Source organism: Gallus gallus, chromosome 8, assembly GCF_016699485.2.
Source record: "Gallus gallus isolate bGalGal1 chromosome 8, bGalGal1.mat.broiler.GRCg7b, whole genome shotgun sequence".
Lineage (NCBI taxonomy): Eukaryota > Metazoa > Chordata > Aves > Galliformes > Phasianidae > Gallus > Gallus gallus.
Window position 1 is genome coordinate 24,122,101 of NC_052539.1, and position 19,988 is coordinate 24,142,088.

Sequence of the window (19,988 nt, forward strand, 5' to 3'; positions counted from 1 at the left end):
TTAAAACTATCTCTGTAACCCAGTTAGGAAACTGAGAACTATAATAGCACTACATATTAAGAGGAAGTGTAAGCAAATGAAAGTAGCTACGGTTAAAAAGCACAGAGATATTTTATCCCAAAGAAATAAGAATAAAGATCACTCATGCCATTTCCTGAGGCCTGAACATTTTGTAAAAAGAAATGTTAAGAGTTCCACATAAAATTTAGACTCTTAAATGCCACAGCAATAATGTCGTGTTTAGGGATAAATTTTGTTCTTTAACATTGAAATGATGTAGCAAATTCACATTAACCTGAATTTCTGTAACGTGCTCGGTATCAACCACATTATCCCTCTCAACAAACTGCCAAGTAAACCAACTCGCAAAACTTGATCATTTAAAAGGAAAAAGAGACCACTACTAAAACCACGACAGCCTAAAAAAATCCTTCGTCCTCTGCCAGCCACTGGGCATCCGTACAGCAGAGAGGGAAATGGGGGGAGGGAAAGGAGTGCCTCCAAAAGGAATAACACGTTTGGAAACAAAACACTGGAGCAGAGTGAATCAGTGCTGAGGTGGCATCCCTGCAGAAACCTGGAAGGCATCTCTGATTCACAAGCTCAGGCTCAAACCAATTGCCCAACCTGGAATGAAAACAGAATTCTCCCAAGCAGGCTGGCAACAAAAACAGTTTTTCACCTGCATCTGCAAAGTGAGGTAGATTCACCCGTTGAAATCATTTCAGCATATTCCATTTATTTAATACCGTGGTGTTACAGAGGACTTTGTATCCCTTCCCCCCTTCCCCCTTCCCTCCCCCCGAATGGACAGTGCCCATTTTACTCCTCTAAATCCACCCTGGCACTCAACTGAAAAAATCATCTGTCTGAAATACAACAGCTTGAGGTAAGGGAACGTATTGTCTGACCTCAAATTCTAGAAAGTGGTTAAGCCTACACACCCCTACAACAACCAGATTTTAAAACGCTGAAAATCAGCTTAGATTTTTCTACTGTAGAATTCATTTTAGGCAGAGAAAATGAAGGAACAAGATTGTTTCACTTTCATTTCTTCTGTTTCCTCGTTCTCTCAGATTAGCAATAGAAAATTCTGCATTTGAATTGCAAAAATTCAGGGTAACACTTCCAAACAGGAAAGGAAAAAAAAGAAAAAAACAAGTTTCGAGAAGATGTTCCTACCCATCTGCCCTTTCGCTGCTGCTGCTCAAGTTTTTCAGCTGTAGTCAACTACTTTTAAAATCACCCATCTTGGGTCAGATTTCGCCATGGCTTATGCGAAGGCAAAGGCCAAGTGGAACTGTGAGCTCTTCCACTCTGAGTTGTGACAGAATGCTCTTCTGCAAAGCATTCCTGTTTGAACCATTTTGTTAGCAGTCAAAGTAAAGACTCTCAGTTCCTTACGCATTCATTCTGTGCTTTGCTGTCACAGTCTCAGCTGCAGCCTGGTCGGCAGGTGGAGGTGTGCTGCAGCTCGAGGAACATACATGCTGACGGTTTTTAGCTATCCCCTATGAGGAAATAGAACTCTTTCCTGCCTCCCCTCCTCCCCTCAGCTGAGACTGCTCCTCTACTGAGGCATCATTTTTTCCAAGATAACATGCAGAAATTCAGCAATCTTTTGACATTACATTAAATGTGTCCTAAAATTTGCTCCCAACTGGCTCAAATGTCCAAAGATGTCTACAAGAGTGTAGAAGAGCATATAAAGGGAAAATGAACAGTCTCTTGTGGTCTTTTTTTTTTTTTCTTCTCAGGGACAACTAGATTAAACACACATAGAGAAAGTACTATAAACATAACTGTTATCACTTCATTCTGTAAAGCATTCCCTCCCTTGAGATAGAGAGCCCTGACATTTTTATCATAAAGCTGCCTTTATCTGCCCCATTATGATTGTCCACAAGCCGAAATGCCCCCAGCCAGCCTCCCAGAATACAGGGGTGATTAACCTCAGCCTCCCTGGGCTAATTCCCAACACAGTCCAGCTGAACCTCCAACACAAATAAAGTGAAATTCAACAAACAAAGGCTGCAGCCACGGACAGAAACAAAAGGACAGGCTGTCTCATGCGCTCTGCTCATATTGCAGCACAGGTGATGTCTCCTCCTGCAGACAGTGCCAATGCCCCAGTGAGAAGGGAAGGGGGAATGAGTCTTTTCTACGCTGCTTATAGCCTCAGGTCCCTTTTTGCACCCGAGAACTCACACGTATCATTCCTTTGTTCTGTGCCAATAGTTAAGAAGAAAAATCACATGTTTATGTTTGTTTTGCGATAAAGTAGACATAACTTAGTACAAACTGTTATCAATTCCTGGTGTTTTTCCAAACTACTTAGAACTAAAACTATCAGAAGATTACCGGCCACTAAAGCGCCTCAGGCCCCACCAGCAATAAACCCACAAGTATTCTTAGTAACAAACATGTAAGTGCTATCTACGCACAGTCTCAGATCCTCCAGTCTCTAGAAGCTGAAGGATTCAAGCTTGTAAGCATAGTACTTTCAAAGTCTATCGAGAAGGAAGGCAGCACAGTACACATAACATTAAACACAACAAACACAGACAGAGCAATACTTCAGCACTGGGCCTAGGGAAGATGAGCACGAAGCTCTGATGTTAAATATTACTGTGGAGGATTAGAAACTTCTAAGAAGGACTCCTTAGATAAGCAAGTTTACATGAAGAAGTGTAGTGAGCTTGTGTCTGAATTAGACACGTACCACTGAATAACTGAACTAACAGGAAACGCTTTGCTTTATACAAAACAGCACTGATGTATGTAGGTATAAATACCCCACAACTAAATCCTTAAATGAACAGAATATGCAAGACAGGAAATCCATACACGATGTGCCTGTTACCAGCCAGCTCCTATTCACATTGACACCCAGTGTCTTTCCTACAGCAAGACATGGCTCACTGCAGAGGTAAGAAAGAGGCACGCCACCAACAGTAGATGCCAAGTCTTTCTTTCTGAACTTATCACTGCCAGCAGCTCCCATCCCAAACTCAGGAAAGCCCTCCTCTCAGTCCCACTAGCTGTGCAGTTGAGCTGAACTATCTCTCCTTCCTTTTATATTTCATATAAGGACTTCTAATGCCTCAATATGCTTTGATTCAGACTTCAATTTTACTGTAATAATTGTTTAAACTTTTGAAAACACTAGAGCTCCACAATCGACTGAAGCACTGAAGCAAGAAGAGGGGTGCCACCTGCCTCAAATGCTGCTCTGTTGGAAGGTACATGCTGTAACCTGATCAGGAAACTGAACCAATTCAGCTCTCACTTTTAAAAACAAACACATTTGTACCAACACTGGGTAGGAGGCTGGAAAAAAAAAAAAAACCAGTACAGCACTACATACGTGTAAAGCTTTTCAGAGGCTCAAGTAGCTTCTGAAGGCCTGAAATGATCATGAAGCTGGCTTAGATTGTAGGTAGCTACATGTTTAGATCCAGTCTATCCATTTTGTTCTTAAAACTCCATTTGTCCTTGCCATTTGTGCTAAATAAAAATACAACCTTATGTATTTTCAGCATAAAAGTTTATCTAGTTCTTGTATTTAATGACACTGATCCTTCCACCCAACTTCTCATCCCTTAGGACATCCTTTGAACTACTTCACAAGAGTTGCAAACTGTTTCACAAACTAATGCAAATGAATTTGCTACCTGTATCCCTATGACTGCTTTCCTGGTAACCTGTGCTTTCACTCCTGAAGGAAATATGCTGAAAAGCATAATGTGAGAAAAGCTGTCAAGTATACATTCATATAGTGGGCACACAGACTGAGCAGTAACTGTTTCTAACACAAAATCGATTCCAGAATCCCATCAAGTTTTGCAGACACCAAAAACTGAAATCTGAAAGTTACCTCTTGCCAGCAATGCTCCTTCTACACAACAGAAATAAAAATGACATAAGTCATCTAGTAACATCTGACACATTGTTCTTTCCAAAGATTTACTAAAATATCAGAACCGAGATCCAATCCATACAGCTACATATACATTTATGTATGCATCATTGCTCAAAACTAAAACTGAATTTCATAAGCTTTGTTACAAAATTTAGTTAATAGGTTTTCAGTACTTCTAGGCTAAAAGAATTACTCATCTATCACTTACATACAATGAAACAACCTATGATTATATTGTATGTTGTTTGATATTGTGCCAAAAGCACCAGAAGCATTGATTCCCCTGGATGGCTTCCATTCTGCAATCAACCTGATAAGCAAAACGCAGGACCTTCCTCTCTACGAGCTTTTGGGACAAGTCAGTACCAGTATTACATTATTAACGCAGAGACAATAATGAAATAAAGCTGATTAAGAAGAAACACTTTGTGAAATTTAGGAGCGAGCATTACAACTAGATAGACTCTCAGGTGGGAAAAATTTTGAACAGCCTTATGGCATCGGTGTGAACACACAACTAAAACTGTTACTGTGACAAGCAGATCCACCAAAAAGGTAAGAAGAGCTCCCTTGGGACACCTTGCTTTCAGACAGAACACAGGGAAATCCTTCTCCCCACTCTCCCGATAGCAGCAATTCCCTCCAGAGCAAGGGCCAGGTAAATGCCCTGCATTGTGTAGGTGCCCTGTGGCATCCGGCTGTTTTTCTTCCTGTGCTAGCCAAGTACAAGACAAAAGCCCCAGCTGTTTTCTATGCAAGAAGAGAGAACAGAAAGAACTTTCCTATCTCTCCCTACGTATCTTCTGGGAACATATCCCCACACAGATCTGATGGGAAACTAATTTTATCCGAAAAAGAAAAATAAATTAGGAACCGATTATCACAGAAGTGAGATACAAAAAGATAAAAAAAAAAAAAAAAAAAAAAAAAAAAAAAAAAAGCTCACTACACTACCAACGTTTGAAAAGCAGACCTCTCACTCCTAATATAGCTTCTTCAGCCAGATGTTGTAATTAACCAACATGTCCATGGCCGAGCTGCTTTTCTTGTCACGGAAATAATTATGTCATAACCATCAGGGGTCAGACGATGCATAAGCACCTACTCAAACTGGAAGATCAAGCCAAACAAAAACAGAAACAACATGTATCCCCATATTTTCTAACAAATGCAATGACTCTTAAACCCAGGGCAGCGTTCAGGAAACAAAGTAACACGCAGATGGCATGAAAAACAAAAACGATTAATTAATACATTCTTACGTAGATGCCACTATCGCCTTAGCGCCCCAGTACCTTGCTAGAACCTAAGCCTGGGTCTGATTATATTGTTCCTCTGCGTGTAACCAGCTCATCCTCCTTGGACAGACCCAGAAACAACCTTAAAAGCCAGAAGGCCTCAGGTAACGTGACACGTTCAGCCAACTGGCAAACTGCAACCTACTGCAAAAGCCCGGGAGTCGTTTATGCATTTGTACACTAGATAAGCCAACAAAAGAGCCCTAGCTGAGGTGGAGGGATCGCTGTGTATCGTTTCAGAAAACACAGAAAGCAGAACCTCTGGTTTAGGCGAGTAACTGCAGGCAGGGGCACAGCTGGCGAGCACGGCCTGCCCCCTACCCCCCCATCATTTATTTAATCCCAGCCGGGAGCAAGAACAACAACCTGCACGCACCCGGATCCAGGCGGGATGCTGCCGCGGGGCCGGCCCCAGCTCCCCGCTGCCGTCGGAGCCGCTCCCCGCGACAACCGCGACGCCGTGCCCCGCGACCCCGTCAGCACCCCGCGGGCCGCCCGGGGCTGAGTGCAGCGGGCTGTGCCGGGGGCTGAGGCCCCGCCGAGCCCCCAGGCCCGCCTCCCCCCGCCGCGCACGGGGGGACCAGGCAGAACGCGCCCAGCTCTCCCCTCGGAGGGACGTTCCCGGAGCCGGAGGCTGCCCCCAGAGCCCGGTACCTGGCTGCGGCCCTAGGGGTGCCGGGGCTGCGCCCCCGCCATGCCCGGCTCCGGCTGCTGGAGGCCCCGACGCCAGCGGCTCAGTCCGGCCCGGCCGCCATGTCAGCCGCGCGGTGCATTGTGGGGCGCGGGCGGGAGGGGGAGCCCCGGGGCGGGCGGCGCTGCCGGCGGGTGGTGGGCACGGGCCGGTCCGTCCCAGCCCTGCTCCGGGTCGCTCGTCCGGGATTAGCGCCTCGCTTCCCACCTCCCCGCCTGTTCCCCACTCCGCCCCCGCCACGCTAGAGCAGTAGAGGGGGAATGAGGGAAGTAGCTGCTCCATTTTTTCACTAACGTACCCCATTTTTTTTTTTTTCCATTTTCCCTTTTTTTTCCCATGCCGGGATGGAATGCCCGCCCCCTCCCCGTGCAGTGGGGCAGACCTGGAGGGTTTAACAGCTGATAGAGGTGTTCAGAAAACGTTTATATGTGGTGCTGAGGGACGTGTTTTAGTAGGGAGGTGGTCTTGTAGGTGACTAGGTGATCTTGGAGGTCTTTCCCTACCCTGGTGATTCTATGATTCACCGTGGCTCTTTGAGAGTCTGCTCCTCTCCACAGCCCTGGCCTCAAAGCTGTCCTTCCCCCTTCCCCTGCTCTGCACGCTGACATTTGGTGGAGGAATACAAGCGTGTTCCACATAAAGCTCAATCTCTGCAGGCCTTCCCCATCCCTGGGATGCTGAGGGAAAGGGGATGCTGGCTCCCTGGCCTTGGCTACAAAGCTGTCTCTGGCCACAGCAAGGGACAGCACCTTGGCCTGCATGTCTGCTGGCACTTGGGCAGGTCTCAAGAGAGAAGGGCTGGCCTGCTGGGCTCTTGGCAGTGCTGCAGGGTGACCTAAAGGAATTGGCAAACATTTGAATAAGACAAATATTCCAAGAAATCGGTACGGTGCTACCTCTCTTGGCAATGAAATGCCTCGTTGGCACTGCCTAGCCCAGGAGGCCTGTCCAGAAAAACAAGGGATGTAAGAGATTGTTGTTGAACTACGGAAGAGGTTAAAAGGAAATTATTAAAAATAACACAGATAATTGTGCTGAAAACGCTACCTTAGATAGTCTGTAGGCAAATGAAAGCTGCAAAATGTGTAATTCTGGATGCCATGAACACTGGCAAGACGCACCTTTGGTATGTATTGTCAATTCAGTGCAATCCTTAAAGCTAACCTGCCTTCTTCCTAGTACACTTGAAGCTCAAATTTTACAAAATGAAGAATGGGTACCTCAATGTTTTGCTACTCGGGAGTTGTGCAGAGCAGACCTTTAGGAACGTGGGCCTAATCCAGTCAGCAGTGACAAAAATGGCAGTGCCGCAGTGCTGTCCAACGGGCAGCTGAGGTCAGCTGGGTGGTGGCTTCAAATCAGTCCTATTAGACAAAGATATTGATTAGGTTTGGTAAGTCAAAAAGTAAATTGTAGAAATGACTGAATTTAACTTGCTGCTTGATGCAGTGCTCCTAAATCAATATTTAGACATGCTACTGAGCAAACAGGCACCAGTTTGCAAAACTGACTGGCATTTTTCCTACAAGCTGAACTTTGTTGAAAGAATCTGATATATTCCTATAATTTAGTTCAAATAGTTGAATAGACTTGAATAGAAAACATTAGTGCAATTTTGCCGTGAAGACTTGAATCAGTACAAAACCAAGTCACTGTGTGTATTCGGACACAATTCTGCATTCTCTGCTGATGTTGAACATTTTATTGCAGGGAATAGTATAGATACGTGGCAGTAAAAGAGGAAGCTGAATTTCACTGCCAGCTGACCATCATTTAAAGAAATCTCAATTCAGTGCCATTGATCAAAACTCTTCAGATTCTGGGCTGAGGTTGTAGGAGAAAACGTAATTCTGGAAACAAGTGGATTTTGCATAGAAAACAGACAATAAAGATGAGGCTGTAGGAAGCAGATTTTATAGAGTCCCTTTCCAGAGCAAAACCTTGCTTGTACCATGATGCCTTATTTGTTGTCCCATAGCTAAACTACTATATAGTTATACCTAAAAATAATGGAAAAGTGTATTGTAAGTTTATTTTTATGTTTTTCTGGCCAAAAAAAAAAAAAAAACAAAAACAAACCAAACAACAACAAAACAAACAAACAAAAAAGCTTAAATTATTTTAATTGTTGGAATTATTTATAAACTCTTTTTAGAATTAATTAGTTTTAATTTCTTTATTTAAAAGCATAAAGTATTTTAAAGCCCTAATCTACGCCTTCAGCTGTCTCTGAGATTCTTTAAAGCTTCTGAGGTGATTTGTTTCTAAAATGAAGAAATCACACTTGGTTCATGGTCAGTGCTACAGGCAGGAAAGTGCACAGAAATATAGAACTTACCTGTGAAGATGAGATGAGAACTTCAGATTCTCAGCACAATGTATTTTCCCTATAGACAGGACGATGAAAGACTTTTCATCCATGTAGAACGTTGCATGATTTCTTGATGTTGGACATCTGCTTAAGCTGAAATACAGAAAAGCATACAAAATTTGAAATGCTTAAAAACTATCATTAAGTCTTTCAACTAATACAGTTTTTTTCCTTACAGTAATGCCACTTGTGCTTTAATCTCCCAACCAAATTTAATCAAGATGTCAAAGATCTACCAAAATACTCAGTTAAAAAAAAAAAAAAAAAAACTCACAGATTACAAAATGTGATTTGCTCTTCAAAAGATAGGTTTCCAATATGCCTTGGATGTACTACTTAACTGTGGTCTGTAAATCACTACATTTTGCTTTTCTTTGCCAAGAAATACCAGAGTCAGGCATGGAGGAACAGTCTTTTGGTCCAAGAAGAAATCAATGACCATTAAATGCTTTCTATGGTTGTTACTTTATATATACAAATTCTTTTCCCTTACCAGACATCAAAGAAAATGCTGTAAATTGGTATTTTTTTCTTGTAGACAACCCAAGAATGGCATCAGTACACTAATCCTTAGGCACTGGCGTGGCTCTAAAAACCTGGAAGCTTTGGTAACAAATTCAGTTCTTAATGCTTCTTAAAAGCTCCTTGGTAATGTTCTGTCTCTGACATCATCCTGTCACTCATTACAAACCAAGTCCTCACAGGGAAGTTCCTGAAGGTCTCACTAGCAGTACTCCATTTTAACATGGTATTATGCATGGCAAGTTTGTAATTCTCAGGTTTTGCTGACTGTATATCATGACTCTTGCTCTGAGCACTTGTATCAGTAACCACTAGCAACCAAGCCACTGATATCCTTTGACATTACACCATAGTTACTAGATTCTATAGTCAGTATGCTAAAAAAAAAAAAAAAAAAAAGCACTTGCAAATCCATCAAAAATCACAGGACTCCCTTATTTTCTTAGGACATAGTTAAAGCAAATCTGTACATCTGGCATTCCATAGAAGCATACAACCTTGCTATTTTGGGGCCAAAGAACTAGCACTTCAATTCAGGTTGGACCCTTAAAGGGCCTCACTTGACACACCACTACTGCAAGGATATATTCTTTTAGTATTTGGCTGCTCCATAAATACCTGCCCATGAGGTCATGCATAGACACAGATTCTGCTAAATTATGGTTGGATTAGATGATCTTAGCCGTGCTTTCCAACCTTAAGGATTTTATGGTCCTGTGCTCTTTTGCAAGATCCAGACTGTTGCAAAAGCTTCGTTTGCAGCAGTCTCTTCTTTCCGGCAGGGCTTTGCTTTTGTGGCAAGTGTTTGCAGCTGGGTCGTGCAGCATGCTAGATCCTGAGGGCAGTGTGGAGCACAAGCCTTCCTCTTCCTTCCCTAAAGTTTTTCTCATTCCTCTAGCCATGCTCCTTGCAATTACAGCACTCCTGCTCTTAGCATTTTCCGCTACTCAGCAGAAAGAGACTGATTTTTACACTTTTAAAGTTGTAAACATCAGGGGCAAACTAGTATCTCTGGAGAAATACAGGGGCTCGGTAAGTGCGCGCTCCTTGCACGTCTGCGGAAACCAAGGGGGGTGGAGAGATTGGACATTAACTAGATGCACGCAGATAGATTTGCACTGATCTGGAGCGTTGCCTGTGCTTGCTTTGATATCGCTCCATAGGTCTTTGCACTCTTTAAATAAAGCGTCCGCAGGTCTCACCTCTGTGTGTCAGTGTTCCTTCTGCAGGCTGCTCCCTGTATACGTGGCAGACAGAATGCCTGTGCGCCTGTCCTTTGTGCAGCACGATGAATTGCACTGGATTGCAGCTATTAAACTTGAAGCATGTTACCTTTGTACATACTACTTTTGGAACTTATTTCTGCCTTTTAACTGCATGAGTTTTAGTCATTTTTCTCTTGGATTCCATTCCTTTTAAAGTTCTGCGTTAAAAATAAAATAAAATTAATCAGTTAATGGAGTTAACAGATTTCACCATACTTAGTAATACAGTGGTAAAAGATGAATGATTTATTGATAAAAGTTATTTTTGTGTAAGTGCATTGTGAAAATGTAGCACAGCATGCTATATTCCACTTGTTGATTTTAGTATAACAAGAAGATGAGCAAGAAAACATTATTTTTATGATGTCTTTAAATTGCATTTGTGTTACCAGAGTTCTAGTACAGAGTTCTAGACAGAGCTTACCAGTTTAAAAACAACTGCCCTGAATGTAATCTGATTGTTTTTCAGTGAGTTGACGATGTAAGATGCTTAGTCCCTGTAGAAGAGAAGAGAGGTTAGAATGAGAAGAGGGGCATGAAGTTCTTGTAGATAGATTCAGAAATTAGAGAAAATAAAACAACATAAAGCCCACAACCTCCACCCCTTAGCGCTCAAGAGGGGCATCTTATGTGATGCTACCAAAAAGGTAGGCACTGCTTTCACTTTCACTCTTAGCCTCAGCTTTGTGTTTCCACCCTTCTTTTCACCCTTCTCAGGTACTTCACTCAGATTATTGAGCCCACTGGTCCACAGTGGTGAGTCACTAAAACATTTGCAGGAAGACGAAAGGACCCATGGGAGGAGAGGTACAATTTCCTGAACTGCTGAGTAAAGAGAAGTACTGGTGGATTTAAAACAAATGAGAGGCATTAAACTCTATCTGGTCAAAGTCCTCCTCCATTCACAATTTGGTTAGAAGACAGAGCAGAACTGGTCCTACGCACACTCAAATATCTATCTTGGAAAAAAAAACAACAACATGCAATCCATGCAATATTTGCTTTATTTATTTATTTTTAAAAAGAGTTCCTTCCAAAGTCTCTGTCAATAAAACCTGTTGCAAGGGCATGTTTTTTCTGCAGGCCATCTATGAATCTGAATAAGCAATTACCACCTGCAGCTTTACTTCAGAGCCAGAATCCACACAGAAAGGAGTAAAAGGGGGAAACTGGAGGCACTCTTTCCAGCCACCCTGCAGAGTTTTGTGACTGTTTGCCCCCACCCTAACAAGTCACTGAGCCTGCTCTGGTATCTCATGACTGCATTAGATTAGGAGCGTGCAGCTCTGTCTCCACTGGTGCTATGACAGCACGCCATCCTCATGGAGTAACTGGTTTTGTAAGGGAGAGATCTAGAGCCATATCTTGGAAAAGGTTAACACCATCGGTGGATGTTCCTCCTTGATTTCTGCTAAGCCTTATAGAAGAATGTATTCTAAAACAGGTGACAACCAGCTTCTACATGAAGTAAAAGGATTTACATTCAGAGAGCCTATCAATATTCACTCCAGCTGCTCTTTTTGAATACATATGTAGAATTTTACACTACTTTATAACAATAAGCCACCCCTCATGTGCCATTATGTCATCAGAGTTCAGTATCAAGGAAACAAAGATTAAACACTTGCTTCTTAGAATAAACCTACTTAAATCTAGATAAGTAATGTTAAGATGTAGTTTTATCATAATATTTTGAAGCAGTTAAAAGAACATGAGTAATATATCCATGCTATGTATGTGCTGCTGGTACTTTAAAGTGAGCGTGGCACTAGTTAGCCCTTGGAACAATAGTCTGCTAATTGCTGAACCAGCTTTTAACAGCATTAAGCTTTCTGGCAGATGTAGAGAAAACATTTCTTCAGCTCAGTCATTCAGCTAATTTATTTAAATAATTATTTAATTTGTAGTCTAGAAGCTAACCAAGAATTGAAAAAAATCAGAAGGTTTCCAGAGGAGACAAGAAAAGTCTGTAAATTCTAAAAACACTAGAGCCATGCTGAGTAGAAATAAACAGTGCAACAGTTCATGACTTACAGGATCTTTCTTCAATAACTCATTATTAATCTAAATTATTATGTATTCAGACCATAGGGATAATTGTTCTTGCCAAGAAAACAGTGAGACTGATTGATGTTAATTCAATTTCCATTCAAGTGCATCTTGATATAAATTAGAAGTACCACTGTACATACAGTAAATAAGAAATTACATTTCCAGAAGGCTAGAAATTCAGTACACATGCAACAAATCTGATATGATACTACATCTGTCTGAAAGCAGAGAAGGAGAGGAATACTACAACTGGAAAAAAAAGTACCACAAGTACAATAGATGAAAAGATATTTTATCATCTCTATCTCTATCTATCTATGTGCTCTAAGTAAGAGGCAGTATTCTTTCCAAAAATACATCTGTCTGGGAGTCAGAAATTTCACATCAGCTGTTCCCTGCTGTGTTTATGCTCATCTAGATACAACAGTACCAACCTGTCTGCCTTCCTACCTACCACACACTACGTACAGTGTGCTGGAGTGTAATATAGCACTGCTAGGACTGTTCTTTGGGAATCCTGAAGCAAAGGTACTATAATCATCTAAAGCATTGGGCACTGTTACAGTGTACAATATTTTGCTGCGGAAAGCAATGCTAGGCATCTTGCATTGTAGCCCTATTATTATTGAATAACTATATATTCAATAATATAGTATTATTGAATGTGTATAAGTACAGGATATTGATACTTAATTGCTGTACAAATAATTGCTATAATAATTGCTATTTTAATCCATGAAAGTAACAATTGAGTCAGTTTAATCTGACATTTGTAGCTGGTCTTTCCATCAGCCAGATTGGGCCAGTTAAGAACATGAGCATCTACCATTTCTGACAAAAGATCCACAAAGAATTACTCTAAGGTGATAGCAGATTCTTAAATCTCTAGAGATTTTCCTCAGGGTGGTACACTGTGTAAACATCAAGTAAACCAAGAACTGAATTTGCAGTGTTGAATAGATGAGTTCACAACTAGAACACACAGGTTTTATAAGGAAAGTGAAGGAAAGAATAGTCTTAAAAGATAACAGTTTATACAGAATTCAGATTAAATTGGTTTTGAACAGTTCAGGTTGAATTGTTGGCGTTGCACACTAGGTGGTGTGCTTGACTTACACTCTAAGAGCCTAAGGTGTGAGAAAAGTCAGTCGAAGGGAGTACTGAGCTTAATTTAAATCATTAATAGTTGTCAAAGTACAATCTCTTTATGAGGACAAGAAGAATAGCTGTTATTCATTAAAAATAAACACAAACCAAAAATAGAAGTGACCACATTTAATCACTTGTGGTACCAGACAAACACTTATGAGATAGCTTCGTAAAGGCTTTTAAATAATAATTTTATTCTGATTACAAGTTTAATTTACAATGCTGACAGTTTGTGACAGGAATACATCATGAAATCATTTCTCCTTCTCATTAACAAAAAAAAAAAAAGGAAAGGGGAGGGGAGAAGAGGAAATGGGGAACAGAGAGGAGTGAAAATCCTCAACCCTAATTATACTGCATATATTTAAAATTTCAAGTAGAGATCTTAAATTTAGTTTGATTGACTGTGATGCTTTGGAAGTTAGCTAGATGGCTCCAGATGGTATTTCATATGCAAGTTCATAGGGATTGCTTAGACTGCATTTTGTTGACACACTACAACACAAAGATTACATCAACTTCTGCTTTAGAAGATTACCTCCCTGTTTTCCAAGGAAAACAAATAGGGCTGCTTAGAAAACACTTGAAATATAGCCACATACCTATACAAGGCACAAAATACACAATGCTTTAATGTTTAACAAAAAATTATAAACACCAACTTCACCTCTTTCCTGCTTCCTACATCTACAGGGACTTCACCCTACTATCCCATACCTTACCCAGGTTGAGCCTTTATCTGATAGTTTGTGTTTGAGACAATATTATTCATAGTCCTGTATTTTTCATATATTAATTACATTTTTTATGTACTCTATTCATATTTCCTACATAATCTCATATTTTGCATAAAATCATATGCATAAGAATATGGAACAATGGTAACATTAGAAACCAAAGTTTACACTGAACAAAGACAGCAGTCACAGACATGAGTATGAAAGTTGAGTTAGAATTTTTTAACTTCTTTTCTTCCCCTTCAGGTATTTGCTGTGTAACTTTGATCAGGTCAATTAACATATCCAAGCTTCAGGTTCCCCTCTTGTTGCACTGGGCCCCTCGCACTGCTGTCTCACAGTGACAGTAATGAAGCCAACATGCCAGCTTCCATGAAGCTTCCTAACTATTGCAGAAAGATCGATGGGAATAGCTGCTCTTGTTGTACCAATACTGGGGAATGTATTGGCGATGATGATTGAATTCAAACTTTTTTTGCAATTTAAAATGAAGCACCAACTTCTGGGCTGATGTATAATCTGTAGAAACGCACTGGATTCAGTGTAAACTAGGTGGTATAGCATTTATATTGGCTTATTACTCTTAAAGAATGGTTTGAAAAAAGAATATAATGTTGTTATATGTAAAGAAACCTCACCATAAGCTGAATAATGCTACTTTTATTAATAAAATCATACTGTATCGAAAAGTTCTGCAATATTCAGCTTTATTCTACTCTCAAGAAAACTTAAAAATGGGCACATTCTTCACTACTTTGGATCTGTAATTGGGGCAGTAAACTGTCATACTTCATTCATATGTTGCCATTCTGTCATAAATGAGAAGACAATCTGGAAATTGTGTGCACCTGTTTATCATTGTCAGTACATCTACACTGGCAGTGATAAATGGATCAGCCAGTTCTATCTGAGTACTGAATTCTTTACAAGAAAAAAATATTGCACAACAGATGCTGTACAACAGATAAATGGACAATAAAAAAACAACCATTAATGTGCAAATTTCTTACAGGCAACTGAGTGTTGTTGAGCTGAATGGTCATTTCTTAATGCTTATAAGCTATCCAAAATGCAGAACAGAGAGGCTCTCCGTAACTGGGAATTAAGATTGCTTAGTAGTTTGTTGATTATCTTCACATGGTAATTGATTATTACCAATGGTAATTCATAAAAGAAATATATATTTTAAATCTTTGTGGTGAACAAAACTCAATGCAGTTTCAAACATGAGTGTTCAGTCACAGTTCTACAGAAAATATTTTTTGAAACTGATCTGCATCCCAGCCTATCTGTTAGAAAACTGATACGTGCAGCATTTTTTAATCTCTCTCATCCTCTTCTTCTTCAGGTGTCGTTAGTTGTCAACGTTGCAAGTGAGTGTGGGTTTACAGATAGTCACTACAAGGCCTTACAACAGTTACAGAAAGATCTTGGCCCATATCATTTCAATGTGCTGGCATTCCCATGCAATCAGTTTGGGCAGCAAGAACCAGACACCAACAAAGAAATAGAGAGTTTTGCACGAAAGACTTATGGTGCCTCCTTTCCTATGTTCAGCAAAGTTGCGGTCAGTGGAGCTGGTGCAATTCCTGCCTTCAAGTACTTAATTGGTGAGTAATCTGGAACAGTAATGGGTTGTTTCCCCAGTGTAGGTTTCCTCTGACACAGGATACCATCTGATTAAAAACAGTGCCTATGACTGTGCACACAGTACCACAGCACAGAATAGTCAGGAGAAGTCAAAAGTCTTTCAGTCCGTCCTCCTGCACAAGGCAAGACTTCTGTCTATGTCACAACATCAGGTTTGTCTAGCCTTTAAAAAATATTTGAAGGGATGAAGAACTCTACAATAACAAATGCCCAGTAACAGCTACTCACTTATTCTGTATGGAGTACGTCTTGAAATATTCTCCTACATCCATACAACACCTGATCTTCATTTTTCCACTTCGCAATCTTTTAAGTGGTTCTCCTGTGATACGACTGCTGCAGGTTGGATTTAAAGATTCATCTAACGATCTTTAGGATAAGTGGAAAGAAAGTGCCTACATGATTTACTTCTTCATCAAAAAGTGAAACCAGACACTAAGGATTAATCTTGAATAGTTCCTTCCTCATTCCTTACCAAACATTGGAATAGCCATACTGTACTGTTCTTCCAGTTTTGATCTGCATTATAACTAAATGCGACTTTGAAGAGGCTTTGTTCATTCTTGGCAGACAGCTAACAAAATACACTATAAAGCAGAACATTCTCTATCAAGACACTACTTTTCATTCACTGAATGAACACTCTAAAATACCATTTAAATGCCAGACTTAAATGACAGCCTTTATCTAATGCGAAAGAAATGTCTTCCAGGAATTATCTATAATAAAGACCAAATGACACGGTATCACGAGCTGCACTCCGCAAGAACCATGCCACTTCTTATTCTCCCCAACACCATAATGTTTTCCCATGTACTACTGAATTTAAAGGAGTGCACTACTATTTTGGGCTACCCAAAGCAATCCTGCCCTCCAGGTAGATCTTTCCACTAGTCAAAATTCCTTTTAATTCTCTTAATGCTCTTCCATTTCTGTTTTTCCCCATGAGGTTGTCACCACAGACATGTCACCTGAAACTTGCATACCTTTTCCTTCCCTGTTCATCCACACACAAAGGGAAGCTGCTGGAGGCAGCAGTATGTTTACTACTGCTTAACAACCAGTCAACCATGTAGGTCTGTCCGTACACTGAGAATACTCCAAAATATCTTTGGATCCCATATGAGATTTTGCCTACTGTATAATCAGTGGAAAAAGATGCTAATTTGTCTGTGGGGTCCGTACTTGTGCCATTAGTATAATGAGACTCCTTCAAAATTCTGAACATTTTGTTAGTTATGTAAAAGATAGTAAAGGCTAAAAATACAACTGTAGGGAAATGAATACGTAGTTGTGGAGAGAAAAAGAGTAGTATATGAGAATCAGGAGGAGACTTCCTAGAATAATTTACCTTGTTGCTTCTTCACATAGCATTTCTTGAAACATTCTTCTGAAGCATGATACCAGGTGTTTGTGGAGGAAAAATTCTGGATAAGCAAACAAATTGTGATTCCCAGTGCAGCTATTCCTTTTATATCCCAAATTCCATTTCCTTATCAGTGTTCACCTGTTTCAAATAATCTGTATGGTACATATGCACATCTCTCTCATGACTACAGTGCTTTCTTCTGTCTGTCCCAAGCTTGACTGTGTCTCCATTTTCCAGGGGACTAATGTCTAGTTACATCTCCCTGTCAGAAAACTCAACATTCACTCTGAACACCCTCTAAATTTAACATTCCTTCTTTCTTTGGTAATCATCAGATTGGTACAAATAAAAACTGAAGAACTGGTTAACATGGCTTTCTTTCATTTTTCCCCTCCTCCCTCCCCCATAGATTCTACTGGAGAAGAACCAACCTGGAACTTCTGGAAATACTTAGTAGACCCCAATGGGAAAGTAGTAAAGGCCTGGGACTCTACTGTCTCTGTTGAAGAAATAAGACCTCATGTTACAGAACTTGTAAGGAAAATCATCCTGAAGAAAAAAGATGAACTGTGACTTTCAAAAATCATAGCAGGTCAATTACATCTTTATTGATAATTAGGACAGGGCTTTGTCTTTTCACATTCCAAAAGAGAATATGCAGAAGGGAAAACATGACCAGCAGAACTGATATTCACCACCTTCAGAATGCAGAAAACAAATTTAAATTTTAATTACTTTTTAATTTAATTTTTGCTATCTCCACATGGAGATATTTGGCCCTTCCAAGAAAGAAGACCTCATCAGCAACTTTTTAATTGCCAACTCAAATTATTTTTTGTTTATAACACTACAGAAAGCTGGTTAATGTACCTCTAGCAAAGAGGCTCAGAGTAACAAGAATTTCCCAGTTGGGATCTTCCCAACATCTAAAATTCTGTTGTCATATTTTGATCACAACCTAAATGAAAAAAAAAAAGCATAAAAAGTGTGTGATTGATTTAAGGCATGTGCTAGGAAGAAGGCAAAAACAGATACCTCCAGTCCAAACCAACTTTACTGTATGTTTTTCTAGTTATGAAGGTCAAACATCTTATTTCATCTACCTGGAAAGTCAGTTAAGGGCCTGAGGAAAACATATCCATAGAACTTAAAAGAAACAGAATAAAAGTCTCTGTAAAAACTCTCTAAAAGCTGTAAGATCTCTGCATTTATTCATCCAATAAGGATTATCAGATAACATATAAATAGCCATCTGAACATCTGGAGGACGAGAGCCTATGTGGAATGGCTGTTGCTTTCTTTTAGCAGAAGCATGGCTTAGAAGACTTACTCTCACCTCCTATAATTGACTCCAAGTTTATTTTTCAATTTATAACACCATCTGATTTTGCTGCATATACAAACATTAGAGAATTAACATTTTCCTATGGAACCCCTTTTTCAAATGTTTGACTATTGCAAAATGCTACATTATTTAATGTTGCAATTGTTTAGTTATACTCATGCTTTCAGTACTCAGGCACCCATTCAGACTTCACACTGCAGAACTTATTAGCTTATACTAAAATAATAACAGTAACAATTACAGCCCCATTGGTCTTTGACAAATCCACTGAAAATCTTGTCAGCAAGAACTGTTCTTATCAATAAAAACACAAAATACAGGTTCCTTGTTTTTAAACCCAGTAAGAAGCTAGTCTTTTCCAATGGCAGTGTTATTGACAAGTGAAAGCTTTTTTGGTGCTTCGTAATGCTTTTTAAAGTAGCAAAAACAGTATTTGTCCATGCAGTTGTCAGGGCTTGAGCACATAAATAAGCCTTAATTGCTCTGGCCACAGTATGAACAGCAGTGATGAGCTGGAATAGCTCTTCAGCATCCAAACAGTCTTCAGCTGAAATCAAAGGCAAGCATTATGGCATGCACTGGCTTGCAGAAAAAGAGGGGAAAGGGGAGTACTGAAGAACCATTGGAAATAAAAGAGTTGGTCTTAGAGTCCATTACAGATCCCATGCTTTAACAGCTGCTCCCTTTTGAGGTCTCGAACACGCTATACAGACTGGCCTCAAGAAGTAAAGAGAGGGAGATGTTTTAGGGTTTGAAGAATGGCTCTGAGGGGCAGAGATTGTACTGTACAAAGCAAGCTGAATTTCCCAGAAAAAAAGCAAGGGCAAGGTTTTGTGGGTTTTTTTTGTTTTAATTTTTAGTTGGGTGTGGTGGGAGAAAAAGAAAAGAGGTGGAGAAAATAAAAGGAAGCAACAGAAGTACAAAAGCAAAAAAAAATCTAAAGGAGCTCAGATAAGAAAGAAGAAATGGGAAGGAAGTGAAAATACGGTTTGCAATCAAAGGCTCTTTGGGATAAATAGAGGATGGAAATGTTCCGGTATATTGAAACTAACGAGCAAATCCAAGTTGTATCAGCTAATTCTCTCTTGGAGCATAGCTTCAGAGTACAGGAAATTGGTGCAAGTGGCAGTGAACATATCTGTATTTTCCTTTGATGGAGAGAAAAAGTGGACTCCACCATCCATTCAGTCATTTGGTCTATGCTTACATCAATCATTCAGGACAGCTGTTACAAAGTAAATTGACAAAGAAAGCAGAATCAGACTAGGCCAGCAGTGTGCTGGGACAAAGAACCCAACTACTAGGAAAGGAGCTCTTTTATGACTACAGTTATTTATCTTTTCTCTGTCCATTGATGCCAATGCAGTGCTCTAACATGCTGTTAGCAGAAAGCAAGAGCTGAAAGTATTTTCCGTAGAAAGGATGTTTCTATTAACTGAAGCCCTGATGAGCCCAGATCATGCTTCACAAGACATTTTAAGCCCTCTATTTCAATTTAGGGTGTCCAACTTCAAACAGAAATCTGGATTTACATAAATGTGATCTTGTATTCCCTATTAGACAAATAGGGAAAGTCTAAAAAGATGTCATGCCAATGAGCAGTTGGAAAAAGTTCAT

The 19,988-nt window shown here is 40.1% G+C and overlaps 2 protein-coding genes across 12 annotated transcripts in view; one reads left to right on the top strand and one right to left on the bottom strand.

Annotated features, from left to right (window-relative positions):
- The window catches only part of ZCCHC11 (zinc finger CCHC-type containing 11), a 92,650-nt gene that overhangs the window by 39,831 nt on the left and 32,831 nt on the right, over positions 1–19,988 (bottom strand). For 6 of the 11 annotated variants that reach the window (XR_005862003.2, XM_004936791.5, XM_004936792.5 and 3 more), the window contains exon 1: positions 5,875–5,989. The gene's annotated coding sequence lies outside the window, so the exon portion shown is untranslated. Of the gene's footprint in view, positions 1–5,596; positions 5,990–7,131; positions 7,276–8,249; positions 8,376–10,006; positions 10,228–10,493; positions 10,567–10,665; positions 10,812–19,988 lie in introns of those variants that run through there. The other 5 variants (XM_046944888.1, XM_040705219.2, XM_015291219.4 and 2 more) reach the window with 3 other exon arrangements.
- On the top strand, positions 9,623–18,216 carry GPX7 (glutathione peroxidase 7). The gene is made up of 3 exons (NM_001163245.2): positions 9,623–9,836; positions 15,356–15,617; positions 17,436–18,216. The coding sequence occupies exons 1-3, from the start codon at positions 9,630–9,632 to the stop codon at positions 17,597–17,599; spliced, it is 633 nt and encodes a 210-aa protein (NP_001156717.1). The 5' UTR covers positions 9,623–9,629; the 3' UTR covers positions 17,600–18,216.